This window comes from Malaya genurostris, chromosome 3 (genome assembly GCF_030247185.1).
Source record: "Malaya genurostris strain Urasoe2022 chromosome 3, Malgen_1.1, whole genome shotgun sequence".
Lineage (NCBI taxonomy): Eukaryota > Metazoa > Arthropoda > Insecta > Diptera > Culicidae > Malaya > Malaya genurostris.
The window spans coordinates 174,886,225-174,902,023 of NC_080572.1; the positions used below are offsets into that span (position 1 = coordinate 174,886,225).

Sequence of the window (15,799 nt, forward strand, 5' to 3'; positions counted from 1 at the left end):
GTGAACCGTGAGGTTGAGTTAGTTTATTCTCGTTGTTTTAATTCAAAATATGTAATAATTTATTTTTGTTTTCGAAGTTAAAAAAAAAGAGAATGTATCCAATATCCACGCATCTATAAGAAACTTCAAAAAACATTTTTAAATTATTATAGCAGAACTTACCGGTATGAATTCGTTGATGGGCCTTCAGGTGCGAGCTTTTGGTGTAGACTTTCGTGCAACCTGCGGAGATGAAAATTTAATGAAATTGTACTCAGCACAAAAAGAAAGCAGATTTCTCTCTTGATTATTTAGAGAATTACAAAATGATTAACATATGTTGTGAAGCCAGCGAACAGTGATATCTACGGAATACTTAAGGGAATGCGGTGCAATTAATTTTTTAATTGTACTCAGTCATAAAAGTGTCAGGTCTGCGGTAAATTTTGTATGGGTGAAAGAAAACAGACGGCTTACATTTGCGATGACGTTTTGTCGGTAGCTCTGCGATTGGGTATCGTGAAAAACATTTTTTTTCGATTGATTTTGTGTATAATCACAATTTATAAATCAGTCGGTGTTGAACAATCGTTCGCACCGCGCAAGGATAGGTTTTGGTATCTGGAAAATATTCCTATATTCTCCAAAGTATATCACAGCACCGTAGTACTGATGAAATTAACGATGAATTGATGGAATTGGTTGGTTTTCAACCTTTCAAGTAATACTTATGAAAAAAGAGCAAATGGCAGTGATAACACACGCTCTGGAATGGTCCAGGAACTTCATATTATACACTTAAACAATTTAAAAATATTAGAAAAACTTTCTTTTTTGCTTTTCTCATATAGAAAAGTTATGCAATCAGTTGAAAAAACGACTAGTAACTAGTAACTAGGCTGTGCACATGCTCTTCTTCGTTTGGGAGAAAATGAGCTCCTGCGTTTCTCTCATTATCCATCTCGATCCACCTTTGGCGCCTCGACGACCCAATGCCGCTACGTCGCGCCAGACTACTCGACTGATCCACGACGATGGATCTAGCCTACACCGATGGAGAGTTTCCCGGAGAAGAAAAATTCTCCCGCAACCGGCGCCTCCAGTACCCGTCCACGGCCCGACCGTATGGATGCCTGGGTCGATCCAGTGATGCCGGTTGGAGGATGGCTTCCAGTTTACTGGTGTCCCGACGATCTTAACGGTACTACGCTACTGTCTACTCGTCTAGTCCCTGACTAAGGACCTAGACTACCCCGACGGAGAGTTCCTCGGCGAAGGAATTTCTCCCGGCACTGAATCCCCTTTTACGCCACGAGGGACACCCGAAGGAGTGCCGAGGTCAGCTCCGCGATTCCGGTTGGAGCATGTCTTCCGGTTCACTGATGCCCGGACCACTCGAATCGGTGTTGTGGCGTCTACTCGACTAGTCCCCGGTGTTGGATCTAGTCTACCGCGACAGAGAGTTCCCCGACGATGGAAGTTCCTCCGAAACCGACGTTTTCGATACCCGTATACCACCCGACCGAAAGGATGCCAAGGTCGGTCCAGTGGTTCCGGTCGGGAGATGGCGTCCGGTTCGCTGATAGCACGACGATCCTTACGATGCTATGACATAGTCTACTCATCTTGTCCCCGACGACGGATCAAGACTACACCGACGAAGAGTTCCCCGACGAAGGAAGTACTCTCGAGCCGACGCTTACTCGCTGATCCCTTCTCCATTTTCGCTGCTGCTACGAGAGTATCTGTGTTACCACTCTGTTTACTGCATTCCATGTGCCTTCTTCACGACACATTTCCTCAGATATATTATCCACCCTTAAGACAGGCATTTCCCTACGTACTTCCGCAAACCGGGGACAATTGAAAATCAAATGTTCAGGTGTTTCCTCAACATACTCACACTCCGGGCAAAATGGAGACGCGGCGTGACCACACCGATGCAGATACTTCCGGAAACAACCATGGTCAGATCGAAACTGCGTTAGGTAGAAGTTTACCTCCCCGTGTTGTCTATTCATCCACGGCGTGTGTGTGTGTGTGTGTGTGTGTGTGTGTGTGTGTGTGTGTGTGTGTGTGTGTGTGTGTGTGTGAGGGTGTGTGATTTTGATAAACTTAGTTTTAAATGAAAGATCTTACGGTCCTATACGGAACTCCTCAATTTCATTCGGATCCTACTTCCGGTTCTGGAGTTATAGGGTAAAGTGTGTTCAATATTGTACACCGTCACTTTAACCGGTGAAACAAAAAACGTAAAAATTGTTCTAAACTGGTCTCAAAACTACACAAATCGATAGCCATTATCAGTAGGCAACTAAACAAACCAATGCTAGCTATCATGTTTTCCGGTCTCCGGTTCCGGGAGCACTGGAAATAGTGGTCATATATTCCAGAGTTTTGAATAGAATACCACAATATTATATTTGAGAAAGGTAGCATTACACTACTAGGTGGATTAAAACAGGTTTTGTAGCAACATTTCGAACAAAATTCTCGCCTGGAACTGACGGTATTCCTTCCCTCAGTTGTTTTTTGTCGCACTTTTGCAACTTGAATTTCACTGGCCCGTACTGCCTAAAAGCAATATACTGTTCACTCGTCTGTCCAATTCTAGAAAACGCATCTGTTGTTTGGCTGCCCTATCAATTGATGTTGAGTTTAAGGATTGAAAATGTTCAACGCAAGTTCATCCGATTGGCACTTCGTAATTTACCATGGCGAAACCCCATAAACCTTCCTCCGTATGATAATGGATGCAGATTATTGAGCATGGATACATTAGAACGGTGTCGGTGTATTCATCAAGCTAGTTTTGTGGCTAAGTTATTGAATAGTGAAGTTGATAGCTCTGATCTCCTCTCTATGTTGAATTTTCGACTTCCTCCGAGAGTTTTTTGCAGTAGTACTTTAGTTGAGACACGTTTTCATCGCACTACTTTTGGATATTTCCAACCAACAACTGCAATGATTCGAACCTTTACGACCGTCGAGGAGTGTCATGAGTTTGGAGAACCATTATCCCGGTTTATTTCACGAATCAGGTAACGTATTTAGTTAACTGTTTTAGTGCATAGTTTTAAGTTTTTATTACACGTAGACAACAGTCAGATGGAAGTAATAAATAAATAAATAAATAAATAAACATAATGACAGTTCGATCCTCACGCGATGTCGTAGATGTCAAGCTTTCGATCATGAAGCGAAAAATACGCTGCTTGAAATATGGTATTCAAAAGACATGTTCAAAATTAAAATCCATGCTCCCTGAAAAATCCTTTTGAAAATGATGTCACAAGATGACATTACTGAAACGAGTTCCGATGTAATTAAGTCAATCAATAGAAAACTTAAATACATGAAGGCTACTGGCCACGATGGAATTTTTAGTTAAGTTTTAGTTAATTAAAAAAAAATTCCTGACTTTTAGTTGAAATTTCCAATAGAAGTTTTGCATTAGCCCACTTCCATAATAGATGAAAAAACTAGTTACTAATTTTCAATTTTCAGGACCCTAGCATAAACAACTATTTATCGGCCAATTAGTTTGCTTTATTTTGTTAGTAAATCTTTTGAAAAGAAATTTTTAGTTACAATGAGAATTTAATTAAGTCTTGGCATTACATTCCAACAGACTTCGCAGCCGATTCAGAGCGTACAGAATCATTGCATGGCTAGTACTACGATCCTACTGACACTAAGAATCCTTCCAGGTTGAGGCTCGAACATACGATCACAGGCTTGTAAGACCAACGCCCTATGCATTGAACCGCCAACGCGGGCAATTTGAATTTTGTCTCGAGTACTCAATTACTCATCAACTTGTTAGAGTAACTAACATAATAAGAACCAATTCTGATTTCTTTTGGTCTATAGTTGCTCTTCTAGGCATAGAAAAGACATTAGAAAGTCATTGGTACAAAAGTTCAATAGTAAAATTTCCAGTTTCCAATTTAGTTGATTGGAATGCAGCAGGAACTGAAGGTCCGACGGTAGCTTTAATTGTGTATATTACTTTTAACTCTGATCATCCAAAACTACCTGTTTGTTATTAGTCTTTGCACTCTAAAAAATTTTGAATTTTACAGGTGACTTAATCGCTCATACGATGTAATTCATAAAGACCTAATTTGTCAAATGACGGAAAATTTTATTTGTAGTGACCTAATGATAGATGAGCTTGAATTTTACTGGTTTCGACCGTAACTTGCGTTCTGCTAGCAGGTTCGACTGTATAAATTTAAACGCACCTTTTACCAGCCACGCAGATGCATGCTTCTGTGGCTTAGTCGATTAACAGACGTACTTGCGATCCAATGATTCTCGGTTCAAGTCGCGGTGGTTGCTATCAGTATTCTTTTTTTTTATTTCGATGAATTCATGTCATGGTGTCTTAGACATTATTAAATGTTCTTCGACGTAAATTTGCGTGAACTGCGATGCTCCATTTATGTGCATCTAATAAGATGTAAAATCACAGGGTTTTTTTTAAGTGTGTGGGTCGTGGGTAGTTATTTGTGGTCACTAATAAAGAATTTTGAATATTTCTAGTGATTATTTAGCAAAATAGGATAATTTCACTAAAACACAATTAGTTACCTCTCCCTGTCAATAGTGGTTGATTTGTTTGAAGCAAAGCCCGGATAATGTTTATAAATCCATTTATTGGCTTGCACAGCATTTTTTTTTCATTATAAACAGTCTTTTATCAACGAACGAAATTCTAGTTTTGTAAAAGTAACGTCACGGAAAGCGTAATAACACTTATGAATCGAATGGCATGAAATTTTGAAAACAAATGACATCTGAAAATTGTATATATTGAATTCTAGATGGATGTTTATTGAGCGATTATTTAAGCTCAAACGGCACGTTCCCCGTGTTTTTTTTCGGGGATTTGTGCCTTGCCGTGAGTTCTCATCATTTTGCCGACGGGAAGAAGGAGAGGGAAAATGTGGTATTAAGGAGAGGACTGGGATTACAATACGGCACACATTCAGCAGATAGTGGAAAACTTACGAGAAGTATAAGATCACCTGCGAGAGAGCTTAGAGCTATTTACACATTGACCTAAAAATCTAACGATGTCTTCAAGTCTTAGTCTCGGTTAACAGCGGTTTATCTATGCAATAGTAACCTGTCATATGATAATTTAATCTGCAGTAGCCAGTAAGACCCCTTACAAATAAACCACAACGTTTTTTCGAGATATGTGAAAGGTCTTTCGAAACGGTTCGACTTGGTTTTTCCAAAAAGTTTTTGGTTTGACAACAGGACTGCAATCTAGTCCAGTAGTTTTTATGCTTGGAGGAAACCCAAGACAGAATGTTTTGCTTCAACCAACGCTTCGAAATCGGTAAGGCCGGCTTAAGAAGAACAAAATTGATTTCTGAACTGGCTCTCACCAAATCGTCATCTCATTCAATACCTGTTATATTGGAATGACCAGGTACAAAAAAGGATTTATGACATTATAATTAATGAGTTTTTCTATCTGAGTACGACAAGCGATCACTAGTTTAGATCGAGAGTCAGCAGAACTTAGTGCCTTAATTGAAGCTTGGATGTCGGAGCAGAAGTCTATGTTTTTACCGAATAAACCTCGAAGCAGCGCCGACTGAACTGATAAAAACATGATTCCAAAAATTTCTGATAAAAAACAAGTACAATATCTACCTAAAGAATGCGATTGTTCCCATCCCATTTTGCTACAATATACACCAGCATAGATCGGTCGTTTGTAGTCTGTAGGCACAGAACAGCGAATCTTGTTTCATGTACACGTGTAAGGGTTTTATATTGACCAGAGCCTCCGGACTGAGTCGTAGTGAAAGCTCCTGTTATCGCCATAAGTACCATTCTTTGCAACAGGTTGAGCATTGACTGAACTGTCACCACTTCTTCTCTCTGCCTTCACATTAGGCACTTCCGTAAGTCTGTATTGGACGTATGATTGTTGCAGAAATCCAATATTTTGACTTAAAGCACCACGTTTTGCCAAAAATCCGTCTGCATTGTTCAAACTCTTTTGATTGTAAACTCTATATGAACATTTCAGTTCAGTTTGGACTCCAGAATTGTCTTCAACGTATTTAACCTGGTCGCTACACCACAACTCAGACTTTTAAAACTGTAAAGAACGGATTCCATTTGTTATTCGCTTCTTTGTGAAAATAATCGTTGAGGTTTTTAATTTGTATTTTCCGATTCACTTGATGACACCATATTTCGACTATCTTTAATGCCTGTTGCACCAAGTCGAAAATTGTAGCGATGTAAAGTCCAGTGGGAATCCTAGTTCATTTAATTTTTGCAGCAATCCGTCAGCTACAAGGATCCAGAGTATCTGTGATAGAACTCCTTCTTGTGGACAGCCACGAATGCTCACCTTCCTTATCTCTGCGTATCTCAAAAACGAACGAAGAATACGAACATTGAGCATTGAGCCTATCCAGTCTAAGACGCAAGCGGGTACTTCGTGTCTGCGCATCGCTTGCTCTATGGATCGAAAAGATACATTATCAAATGCATCCTCTATATCTAAGAAATAAGTCTACAAATCATTTAAAAAATTGGGCTGAAAAGTCACCACTTACGACTTATCCAACTTTTTTTTTATTTTAACAATTTGAAATTAATCTAATAAATAATACATATGAAAAGTAAAAAATACTGATATGCTTGTTATTTATTTATTTGGCAGCAGAAATGCCATGAAATTGATTTCATAACACATTCTGAACAGCATTTGAACTCTGTTGTTTTAGTTACTTTAGAATAGACCTTTCCAATTTGTGAAGGGCCAAACACTTTGGCTGCCCGTCTATTTACGAAACTATCCATAAATCGCATGCTGCCCAGCTAGAAAAATGTCACGGAGTGGTTTGTAAACTATTTGTTTGTATCACATTTCGAGCACATGACTCAGCTTGGCTCCAGCCTTGAAGCGCAGAGAGCGTCCAATATTTAGAACTATGTCCAACGAATGTAACTTTTTTTTGTTGATTGATTGGTAACAGTATGTGAGTCCGATGAAACATGACTGCTGAGCCAGGGATAGCCCTAGTTAAACAAAAGTTCCAAACAGAAAACCTCGGTGCATTCCATTATTCTACATTTAAATCCGTACTGTTTCATTGCCAGGCAGCGTAGTGACAGAATCCAATGAAATCGAAAAAAAGTGATCAAGCTACGTACACACGTTCAACAATTTTGAATGATTCCACTGGATGGTTAGTCGGGGGTGTTGGGTGACACCGTGGCGCAGCCGACAGGCTTGTTTCAGTCTATCCAAACCAATATCACATAATAATGGACGGAGGTTTTGTAATGGAAGCTAAATACTGCACAATATGCACTCCCTCCGCTGCATGGAAGTAGATTGTAGTTTGTATTTAGCTGCCAGTCGGTTCCAGTCACCGATATCTCACTGGCAAATTGATCCAATCAGCAAACGCGGTTGTAAGAACTCGGTATGATCTCAGCTTTGGAGCCCTAAAACATGGAAACTTGCATTTTTACTCCACTCCCGATTGCATTAATCATAAATTCAATGTCTACAAATGTGTGATTGCCGTGAAGTATTGTTCCAATCCGGTGGGAGGTCGTAATGAGCCAAACTAACGAGGCTGATTATTAATGATTTTCCGATACCGACACGATACTTATTCGAGTTAGCTATTTGTCGATTGTCACGTCTTGCTACTCTGGTGGAAAATCAAGTAATTGTCGCGTCTCGCAGATCAATGGAGTTGAAATCTTATCACCGGAGCAGATCTTCCCAGGTCCCAAAACGGGTTTCACTGGCTTCAGTCTCGGTGAAAAGTTACACCTGTCAGCCCAGTGGAAACTAGTTCAAATCAAAGCCCTACACAAAAAAAAAATTCCATCGCAACAGCGTCATCGATTGATGAGGATGGGAGCTTGTTACACTAACGAACTGAATTCACCATAAAATGGAGCAACTGTCTCACATCGCACACACATACTGGACAGCACTGGACTGTTGGCTGCACTTCAATGCGATGGTGTCGCGATAATTGCAACCAGTGTCACCCTCCCTCGCCGCACTTGCTTTCAACCGTGCCACTGAGATATTTTCTTTTCACTTTCAATCACCCGTGCTTTGTGGGGAGTCTGCGTAAAATGACACTGGCAGTAGCAAACGAGTTCAAATTGTATTTTTATTGTATAACGTTTGGGATTGAGTAAATTTGTTCTTGCTTATTGCACTCGCTTCGTTATGAATTTGATTGCTTACGGTAGAGAAAGCTTTCAGAATACTTGCCGGGGACGGGTATAGTGTGATGGGTAAGTCCATGCCTTTCACGCAGCCCGCCTGGGTTCGATTCCCAACCCCGCACATAGGGTCAGAAAGTTTTTCTGATCCGAAGAGGCGAATGACCTTAAGGTTAAAACCTCTTTAAAAAAAAAAAAAGAATACTTGCAAAACGTCAAAAAATATTCCATATTTAAATATAGTTTCATTTTTCAGCACCGCTTCAAAATCCGCATATGGATGATTGAAAAGAAGTTCGCAGAAAAAAAAATATTTTCACTTAATTCTACAAACGATACAATTCAAAGCTACTTAATTTTTCAAGTAACGTTATTTTCCACTCCTACAGAATTTTGTAGGCTTCGAATGTTATTTACACTCGGCTACCAGGGCCGCTATATGGATTTATATGTATCAATTATTCAAGCAGATATGGACTTCTGTGGTTAAGTCGATTAACCAGGTTGGCAAGTGAATTGCCGATTTCAATTTCCTGGTTTTTTTCTCGGTTTTCTCGGTTTTTTTTTTGAGATAAAAATTCCCGGTTTTTGGAATAGGTTCAAATCACCCCTGTTTAGTTTTTTTTGTAAATATTTTCTTATTTTAACTTTAAACAGATATCCCATGTCCAAAAAGAATCATTGGAATAGGCCCGATAATTGAGGATTCAATTACTTTCCAGGCATTTCGATGTATAAATAAAAAATATGCATTATAACATGTGCATATAAGAAAAGCATAAAGCCTTTTTCAAGTCATTCAGGGGTTTTGGTTACACGTAACTGATTTCTTCCGAATGCACATGACTGTGTTTATTATTTTTTTGGTATACATATGATTGAAAATAAATCAATAAGGAACAACAATCCCAAAAACGGACGCTTTCCACTCGAAAAAACAACAACAATCTATGCTTGCAACTTCAAATCATTTCGCACAGAGCTTTCTTCGCTCCTTCCGGACGTCAAAGTTGAAATCTCTGTTCGTCAGGAAAATTATAAACGGCTCGATGGCCAAGGATGGCTTTTATCGTATCAAAAAACGCTCTCTACCAACTCTTCACAATATTCAAGCATTACCTTCAAAGAGAGACGGATATCATCTCAGCAACAAAACACCGTCATGGTTCATTCTACATAGAATGGACACCAGTGCGAAAGCGAATTTCCCTCGATGACCTGTCTGAGCATCACGGGTTAGCACGCTGCTGTGGGGATTCTCTCTGAAGTAACAATCGGTCGCTTATTCTCGTTTTGCGATTCGATTCTATACTTACTATACTCATTTTACTATTGCCGGTTATTCTAACTATGTGCATATAACATTTGTATAAGTTGTATCTATGAAAATAGCTGTGAATGCTCCTGACAAGGGTTTTGAAATATTGTATATTGTAACCTAGTATGAGAATCATCAAGTCGAATTATCTGCGATAATTATCAACTTGCGATTCTTTCTTGGTAAATTCCTCACAGCGCCGATCATTGCCGGACTGTATATATTTTGTTAAGTGCTGTGAAATACTCAGAGTATGAAGTGGAGCGAAGAAATGTAGAAAAATTCTTGTAGCATCTTCTTGAGTTCTTGTAGCATCTTCTACCAGATTGAAAATGTTGTGTACAATGTAGAGAAATATCGAGCCGCTTTCTGCAAAATTATCGGCAATCACCAACACTGATGATGGCACAGCGAATCTAACATAATATTGTCATTGCCAGGGCTTCGGCCATGGTACAATAAATTTTTCTATGGACATATACTGTTTAAATTATGTCGCTTACAAGCACATCTGCTCAATGAACGATACCCTCAGATGAATTATCTTGCTGTGATTGTGATGAAAACCAACAACAACAAGGTCTTGTCAGACCAAAAATTTGAAATTTTCATGTAATAGAATTGAATTTAAAATCATTAGATGTACGTATACCTAAGATTTAGAAAAACCATTCGGCTGCCACGACTTTTAAAATATCAATTTTTCTAATGTATCTGGTAGTCAATAAACAATGTTTACGATTTCAATACGTTGATGGGCAAATAAATCAAATGATAACTGTTAAAATGCACAATATATCGATCTGTTTTTTCCTAATAGGACTCTAAATGCTCGTAGAGGAATCAAAAAAATAATCAGGAAGAACGATTTCTTCATGTTGAACTCTCCGCTGGTTTTAAACCAATTTATTTCCAATAGCTTAACTAATTTATCTTCTATGAGAAATCTTCCTACAATTGATCTGACTCTAGCAGATCAATCAATAACATTCATAGTTTCCAATTAAGCAATTATTAGTTTGGGATTGTTTTGGGAAATATAGATATAGCCGTGCATAATTTAAATCATTACTTTATTGAAGTTCCAAAAGTTCAAACTAAATTCAATTTACCTTCATCTACATCAATATCAACGTTCTTGTGATCCTACTATGGAATAGTTGAGGACCTTTAAAAGAAAATTAAACATAGATTTACTGAACAAATCAATCCATATTCTAAATCTTTCTAAGATTCTATCCTGGACCTCAGAAACCAGTTTCAACTCTCAAAACCTGTTTTAATCCACCTAGTGGTGTAATGATGCCTTTCTCATATCAATCATATAATACTGTGGTATTCTTCAAAATAATTTTCTTCGATTTTTAAAAGAATCGGTTTGTTTGACCGTCTACTGATAAAAACTATCAATTGGAGAATATTTGAGGTCGATTTAGAAATTTTTTTAGGGTGTTTCACCATTTTCAGTGATGGTATACAATTTTTAACCCACTTTGCCCTATATTTTTGGATCCGGAAGTCGGATCCGCATGAAATTCAGGAATTACGCATGGGACCACAGGACCTTTAATTTCAACCTAAGTTTGTGAAAATCGGTCGCGCCATCTATGAGAAAAGTTAGAACACATATTTTCTTTTTTTTTGCGCATTTTACTCCATAATTCCCGAACCGGAAGTCGGATCCAAATAATATTCAGGAATTTTTTATGGGACCTCATAACCTTTTATTTGAATCTAAGTTTGTAAAAATAGGTTCAGCCATCTCTGAGAAAAAATAGTGCAATTATTTTCACAATTTTTTGCACACTTTACCCCATAATTCCGGAACCGGAAGTCGGATCCAAATAATATTCAGGAATTTTGTATGGGATCACAAGACCTTTCATTTGAATCTAAGTTTGTGAAAATCGGTTCAGCCATCTCCGAGAAAAGTTAGTGCAAAAATACGTTACATACACACACATACACACACAGACATTTTGCGTACTCGACGAACTGAGTCGAATGGTATATGACACTCGGCCCTCCGGGCCTCGGTTCAAAAGTCGGTTTTCACAGTGATTGCATAACCTTTATATATGAGAAAGGCAAAAAGGAACTCAAATACTTCCTGTAATCGGTGAATAAGATCAAAGTCGACAAATCTTTCAATTTTACGAGTCCTTTTGACATCTAACAGAAATATAAGCATAACACAAGTATTGTCTCAAGATGACATTACTGAGACAAATTATGATGAAACAAGGGCAATCATTAGCAAACTTAAAAACATGAAGGCTCTTAAAAATGTTCAATAATTTTGTTAAAAAGTTTTCCCTATGTTACCTTGACATTTTTTCATAAACTTTGCAGATGTGTTGAATACTTATTTAAAAATTTAACAAAAATCCAACAGAAGTATCCAAAATTAAAACTCTGATGCTTCCTGTTTGATTTAAAACTGCCTGCAAGCCTCTAAAAATCGTTGGACGAGACATGGGGTATTGGAATATTTGGCATATTTCCAATGGACAATAAGTTATTTTAACACTTGTACTGAACATTTCGCTCAAACGCAAAATTAGGTATTGTCTCCTACTTTTCAATTGTTGAAAAAAAATTATTATGCTAACAACTGTTACTCATAGGTGAGTTAATAATATTTTTCCCGGTTTTACACATTCCCAACTTTTTCCCGGGTTTTCCCGGAGAAATCAAATTCCCGACTTTTTCCCAGTTTTCTCGATTTTCCCGGTCACTTGCCACCCTGATTAACTGACGTGCTTGGTGACCTGATGTTTTTCGGTTCAAGTCGCGTTGTTGTTTATTTCATTCCATTTCGTGCCATGTAATTTTCAAAACACTATTTCACACGTTCTTGAGTATAAATTTGTGTGAAATACGCCGCTCAATTTATGTGCATCTTACAAGATGTAAAATCACAAGATTTTTTCGAACTGTGTTGACCATGAATATCTTTGTTGTATTTAATGTAATAGTATATTTTTGGCTCTATGCATTCTCTATATTTGCGATAAAATATTATCAGCAATAACGAGGACTTACAAATGATCGAAGTTACGATTTGTGAACCAACTGTCCTTCAAATCCCCACTGTATGCTAAAAAAATTGATTTTACTAAAAAAAGTGGGAAAAAGCTTCAAGAAAAGTGAGTGAAGGTACTGTGAAGAATCTGAATGTGTCCACCCATTAATATTAAGTTAATGTATCCACCCATTAATGGTAAATTAGGGCATTGGAATACAAAAAGTGCGAATAATAATAGTACGGCGTTGTTAAAATTTTTGAAATGTTTAGAAGTAATGTTATACTACAAGATTTTCTTTGGATAAAACATAGCTCAAAAGTTTTGTAGTATTTTTGCTTTCAGCACTGCACTAGATCATTGTAGCGCCGACAACAGTTGTTCGAAGCCACTTTTTTCGGCCTTACACATGTGTAGCACAAATCTAAAAAATCCTATCACAATCAAGTCGAGCAGTTGGTGTTTCTCAAGCACGGTCGTCGAAATGGTGAAATGCATTTGTAATACATTAAGGACGCCGAGACAAAAAAAAACTTGGAATAATGTCAGAGATATAGCCGCCAAATTGACATAGGACTGCATTCGAGATGTGTATGGATATTAACTGATTTGATACCGTTTGACCGTTCAAGATTTTAGATTTTGTTGTTATGAAAAAGGACCATTCGGTTTCGGAAAATTGCGTTTATATTCTAGAAATCATTACATAAATATAACCGTAACACAAGTCGTACAATCGTTCGTATATTTGAATATTCACACAGCGAAAAGTGCACAGAGCTAATCAAATTATTCTACATTTGCACTAAACTGATGGATTTCACCTTTGACTTGCAAAGAAGTAATCTTAATAGTTCTTTAGAAAACATTTTGAGCCATTAGAATAATGGCTGATTTTGAGTAATGTTCCCCATCGTTGTCCACTTTTCGTTTTTTTCTCCAATGCAAACGACCAGGAGCTGAATGACGTGGACGCTCTTGTTTGAAGCGAATTTCACACTACGAACGTCCAACAGCAGATATGCTAACAGAAGAACTAGTTGTTTTTTCTGCGTTTAGGCTTGAGGATCGGAGTCGCATACTCGCCATTGACTGAAAGCAAAGTCTTGGCATTACATTCCTTTTGTGGAATTTGACCTTTCTTTTTCAATAGACTTCGCAGCCGATTCTTAGCGTACAGAATCATTGCATGGCTAGTACTACGATTCTACTGACATTTTGACTCCTTCTAGGTCGGGGCTCGAACATACGACAACTGGTTTGTAAGACCAGCGTCGTATGCATTGAGCCGCCAACCAGGGTGAAATTGACTTCACTGAAGCACCAGTTGAATGATACCGGGTGTAGTTCCACTGTTTTGGCGTAGATGGCCGCCTGCGCATTTGATGTATCTCCGTTAATAGATTATTTTAGACATAGCTAGCAAACATGCAACAGAGTCTATTTATAGATTCGGTGGGCCCTCCGTGAGCCGATTTTTCTAGTTTTTGTTATAGAATATATGATATATAACCTATAAAATATTTTTTTTATTTTTTACATTAATAATAAATTGTCCTGAATTAGTGATAATATTTAAACTCTTTAATTACGTAAAATATTTTTTTGTGGACAGAATGGCACAATCAAACACATTGTTTTTTTCGGTTCGCTTGAAAGATACTTTTGGATCATTGATCAAGTTTGAAGATCAAATGACAATTTTCCCGAAGATGACTGAACTGATTTCAGCTAAATTAAGCTAATATTGAGTCATTGATTAACTTCGAAGATCAAATGGCTGTGATTTCTGGTTCCGGAGATATAATGGAATAAGTGACGTAACCAACTAAACGCGCTTTTTCTCTCCGCTTAATTTCCTCGTGATGGCTGGACCGATTTCAACAAAATTAGGCTCGCTTGGGAACTAATGTTGCTTCATTAAACAGGTAAGAAGTTCAAACGGCTATTATTCACGGTTCCGGTGATATAACCGCATAAGTGACATAAACGTCAAAACACATTACTGCTTAACTTTCTTGTATATGGAATAACCGATACTAATAATTTTAGTTTTTGCACTGACTGAGCGGAAACATATATTGGAGAAGTCTAATGACTGAAAAACTAACAGAAAAGATGATTTATTGGAAAAAGATACGCTTAGAGACAGGACTAGAAGCTGTGTTCTTATGCATTGCGTGCATACGCGCTACCATTTTGCCACTCTGAATCTTGCCACTTATCTTAGTCACTCTAAAATCTTATCTTAGTCACACAATCTTAACCACTCTAAAACGCCAGTCAGACATAGTAGAACGTACATCGAACATGGCCTACACCCTGGCCGTCACCCGACCGATACCTTACATCCAAACATCTTCTCTGTCCATCATACACTAGTCTACTCGCTTTATACCTATTTTTTCGATCAAGCGATAATTTTATGCTCGTACAAGACTAAAATTGGGCTTCGAAATCGAGATCAAGTGACTCGTACAAGTGACGTTAACGACAAAATGATTTTTTTCTATTCGTGCAATTATTTCAGATAGTGGAACTAACCGATTTAATCTGAATAAATTTGAGTCTAAAAAGGGCTCAGATTAGTGTCTGAAGTTGTCTCAAACATACACTAAGGTAAACACTATTTTAATGAGACTGGTTTTTAAATCGTTTGAATGCAAAAATCAAGTAAAAGCGATCTCACATTTCGAAGAGAAAACCTCTCTTCACCAAGACATTGCTCCGATTCGTCAGGCAACGATGGTAAAATTGAACGAATTACACTTCGAACTGTTTCCTCGTCCACCGTATAGTCCAGATTTGGCTCTCAGTGACGATTGGCTATTTGTTGATTGCAAAAAAAAAAAAAATGCTCGCCGTTAAGAAATTCGATTCAAATGAAGAAGCAATTGCACATTTTGAGGTAAAAGACAAATCTTTCTACAAGTACGGAATCGAGAAGTTAGAGAAGCGTTGGAATGATTGTATTGCTCTTGGAGGAGATTATATCGATGAAAAAAGTCGATTTTTGGCAAAAAAGTGTTTTTCTTAGTTAGTCACCCGACTTATTATGCTGGAAGATTTGCCTACAGTTTTTCTAAATGTTAAAAGGACATCCTAAACTTATGTTGCAATGAGATTAATACCGTTGTAAAATTTAAAGATTTCATCATGTAAAGAGTTCCAATACACGGAAGATGTGTTTAAGTAAAAAAATATCAACATTCGATTGGAAGGAAACCGAATGACGAAAATT

General features: G+C 37.8%; 1 protein-coding gene across 2 annotated transcripts in view; it reads right to left on the reverse strand.

Annotated features, from left to right (window-relative positions):
* LOC131435157 (dendritic arbor reduction protein 1-like) overlaps positions 1-15,799 on the reverse strand; it is a 341,863-nt gene that overhangs the window by 121,179 nt on the left and 204,885 nt on the right. For both annotated transcript variants that reach the window (XM_058602750.1, XM_058602749.1), the window contains exon 5: positions 163-222. In XM_058602750.1, coding sequence (XP_058458733.1) covers positions 163-222 — 60 coding nt within the window. The remainder of the gene's footprint in view (positions 1-162; positions 223-15,799) is intronic.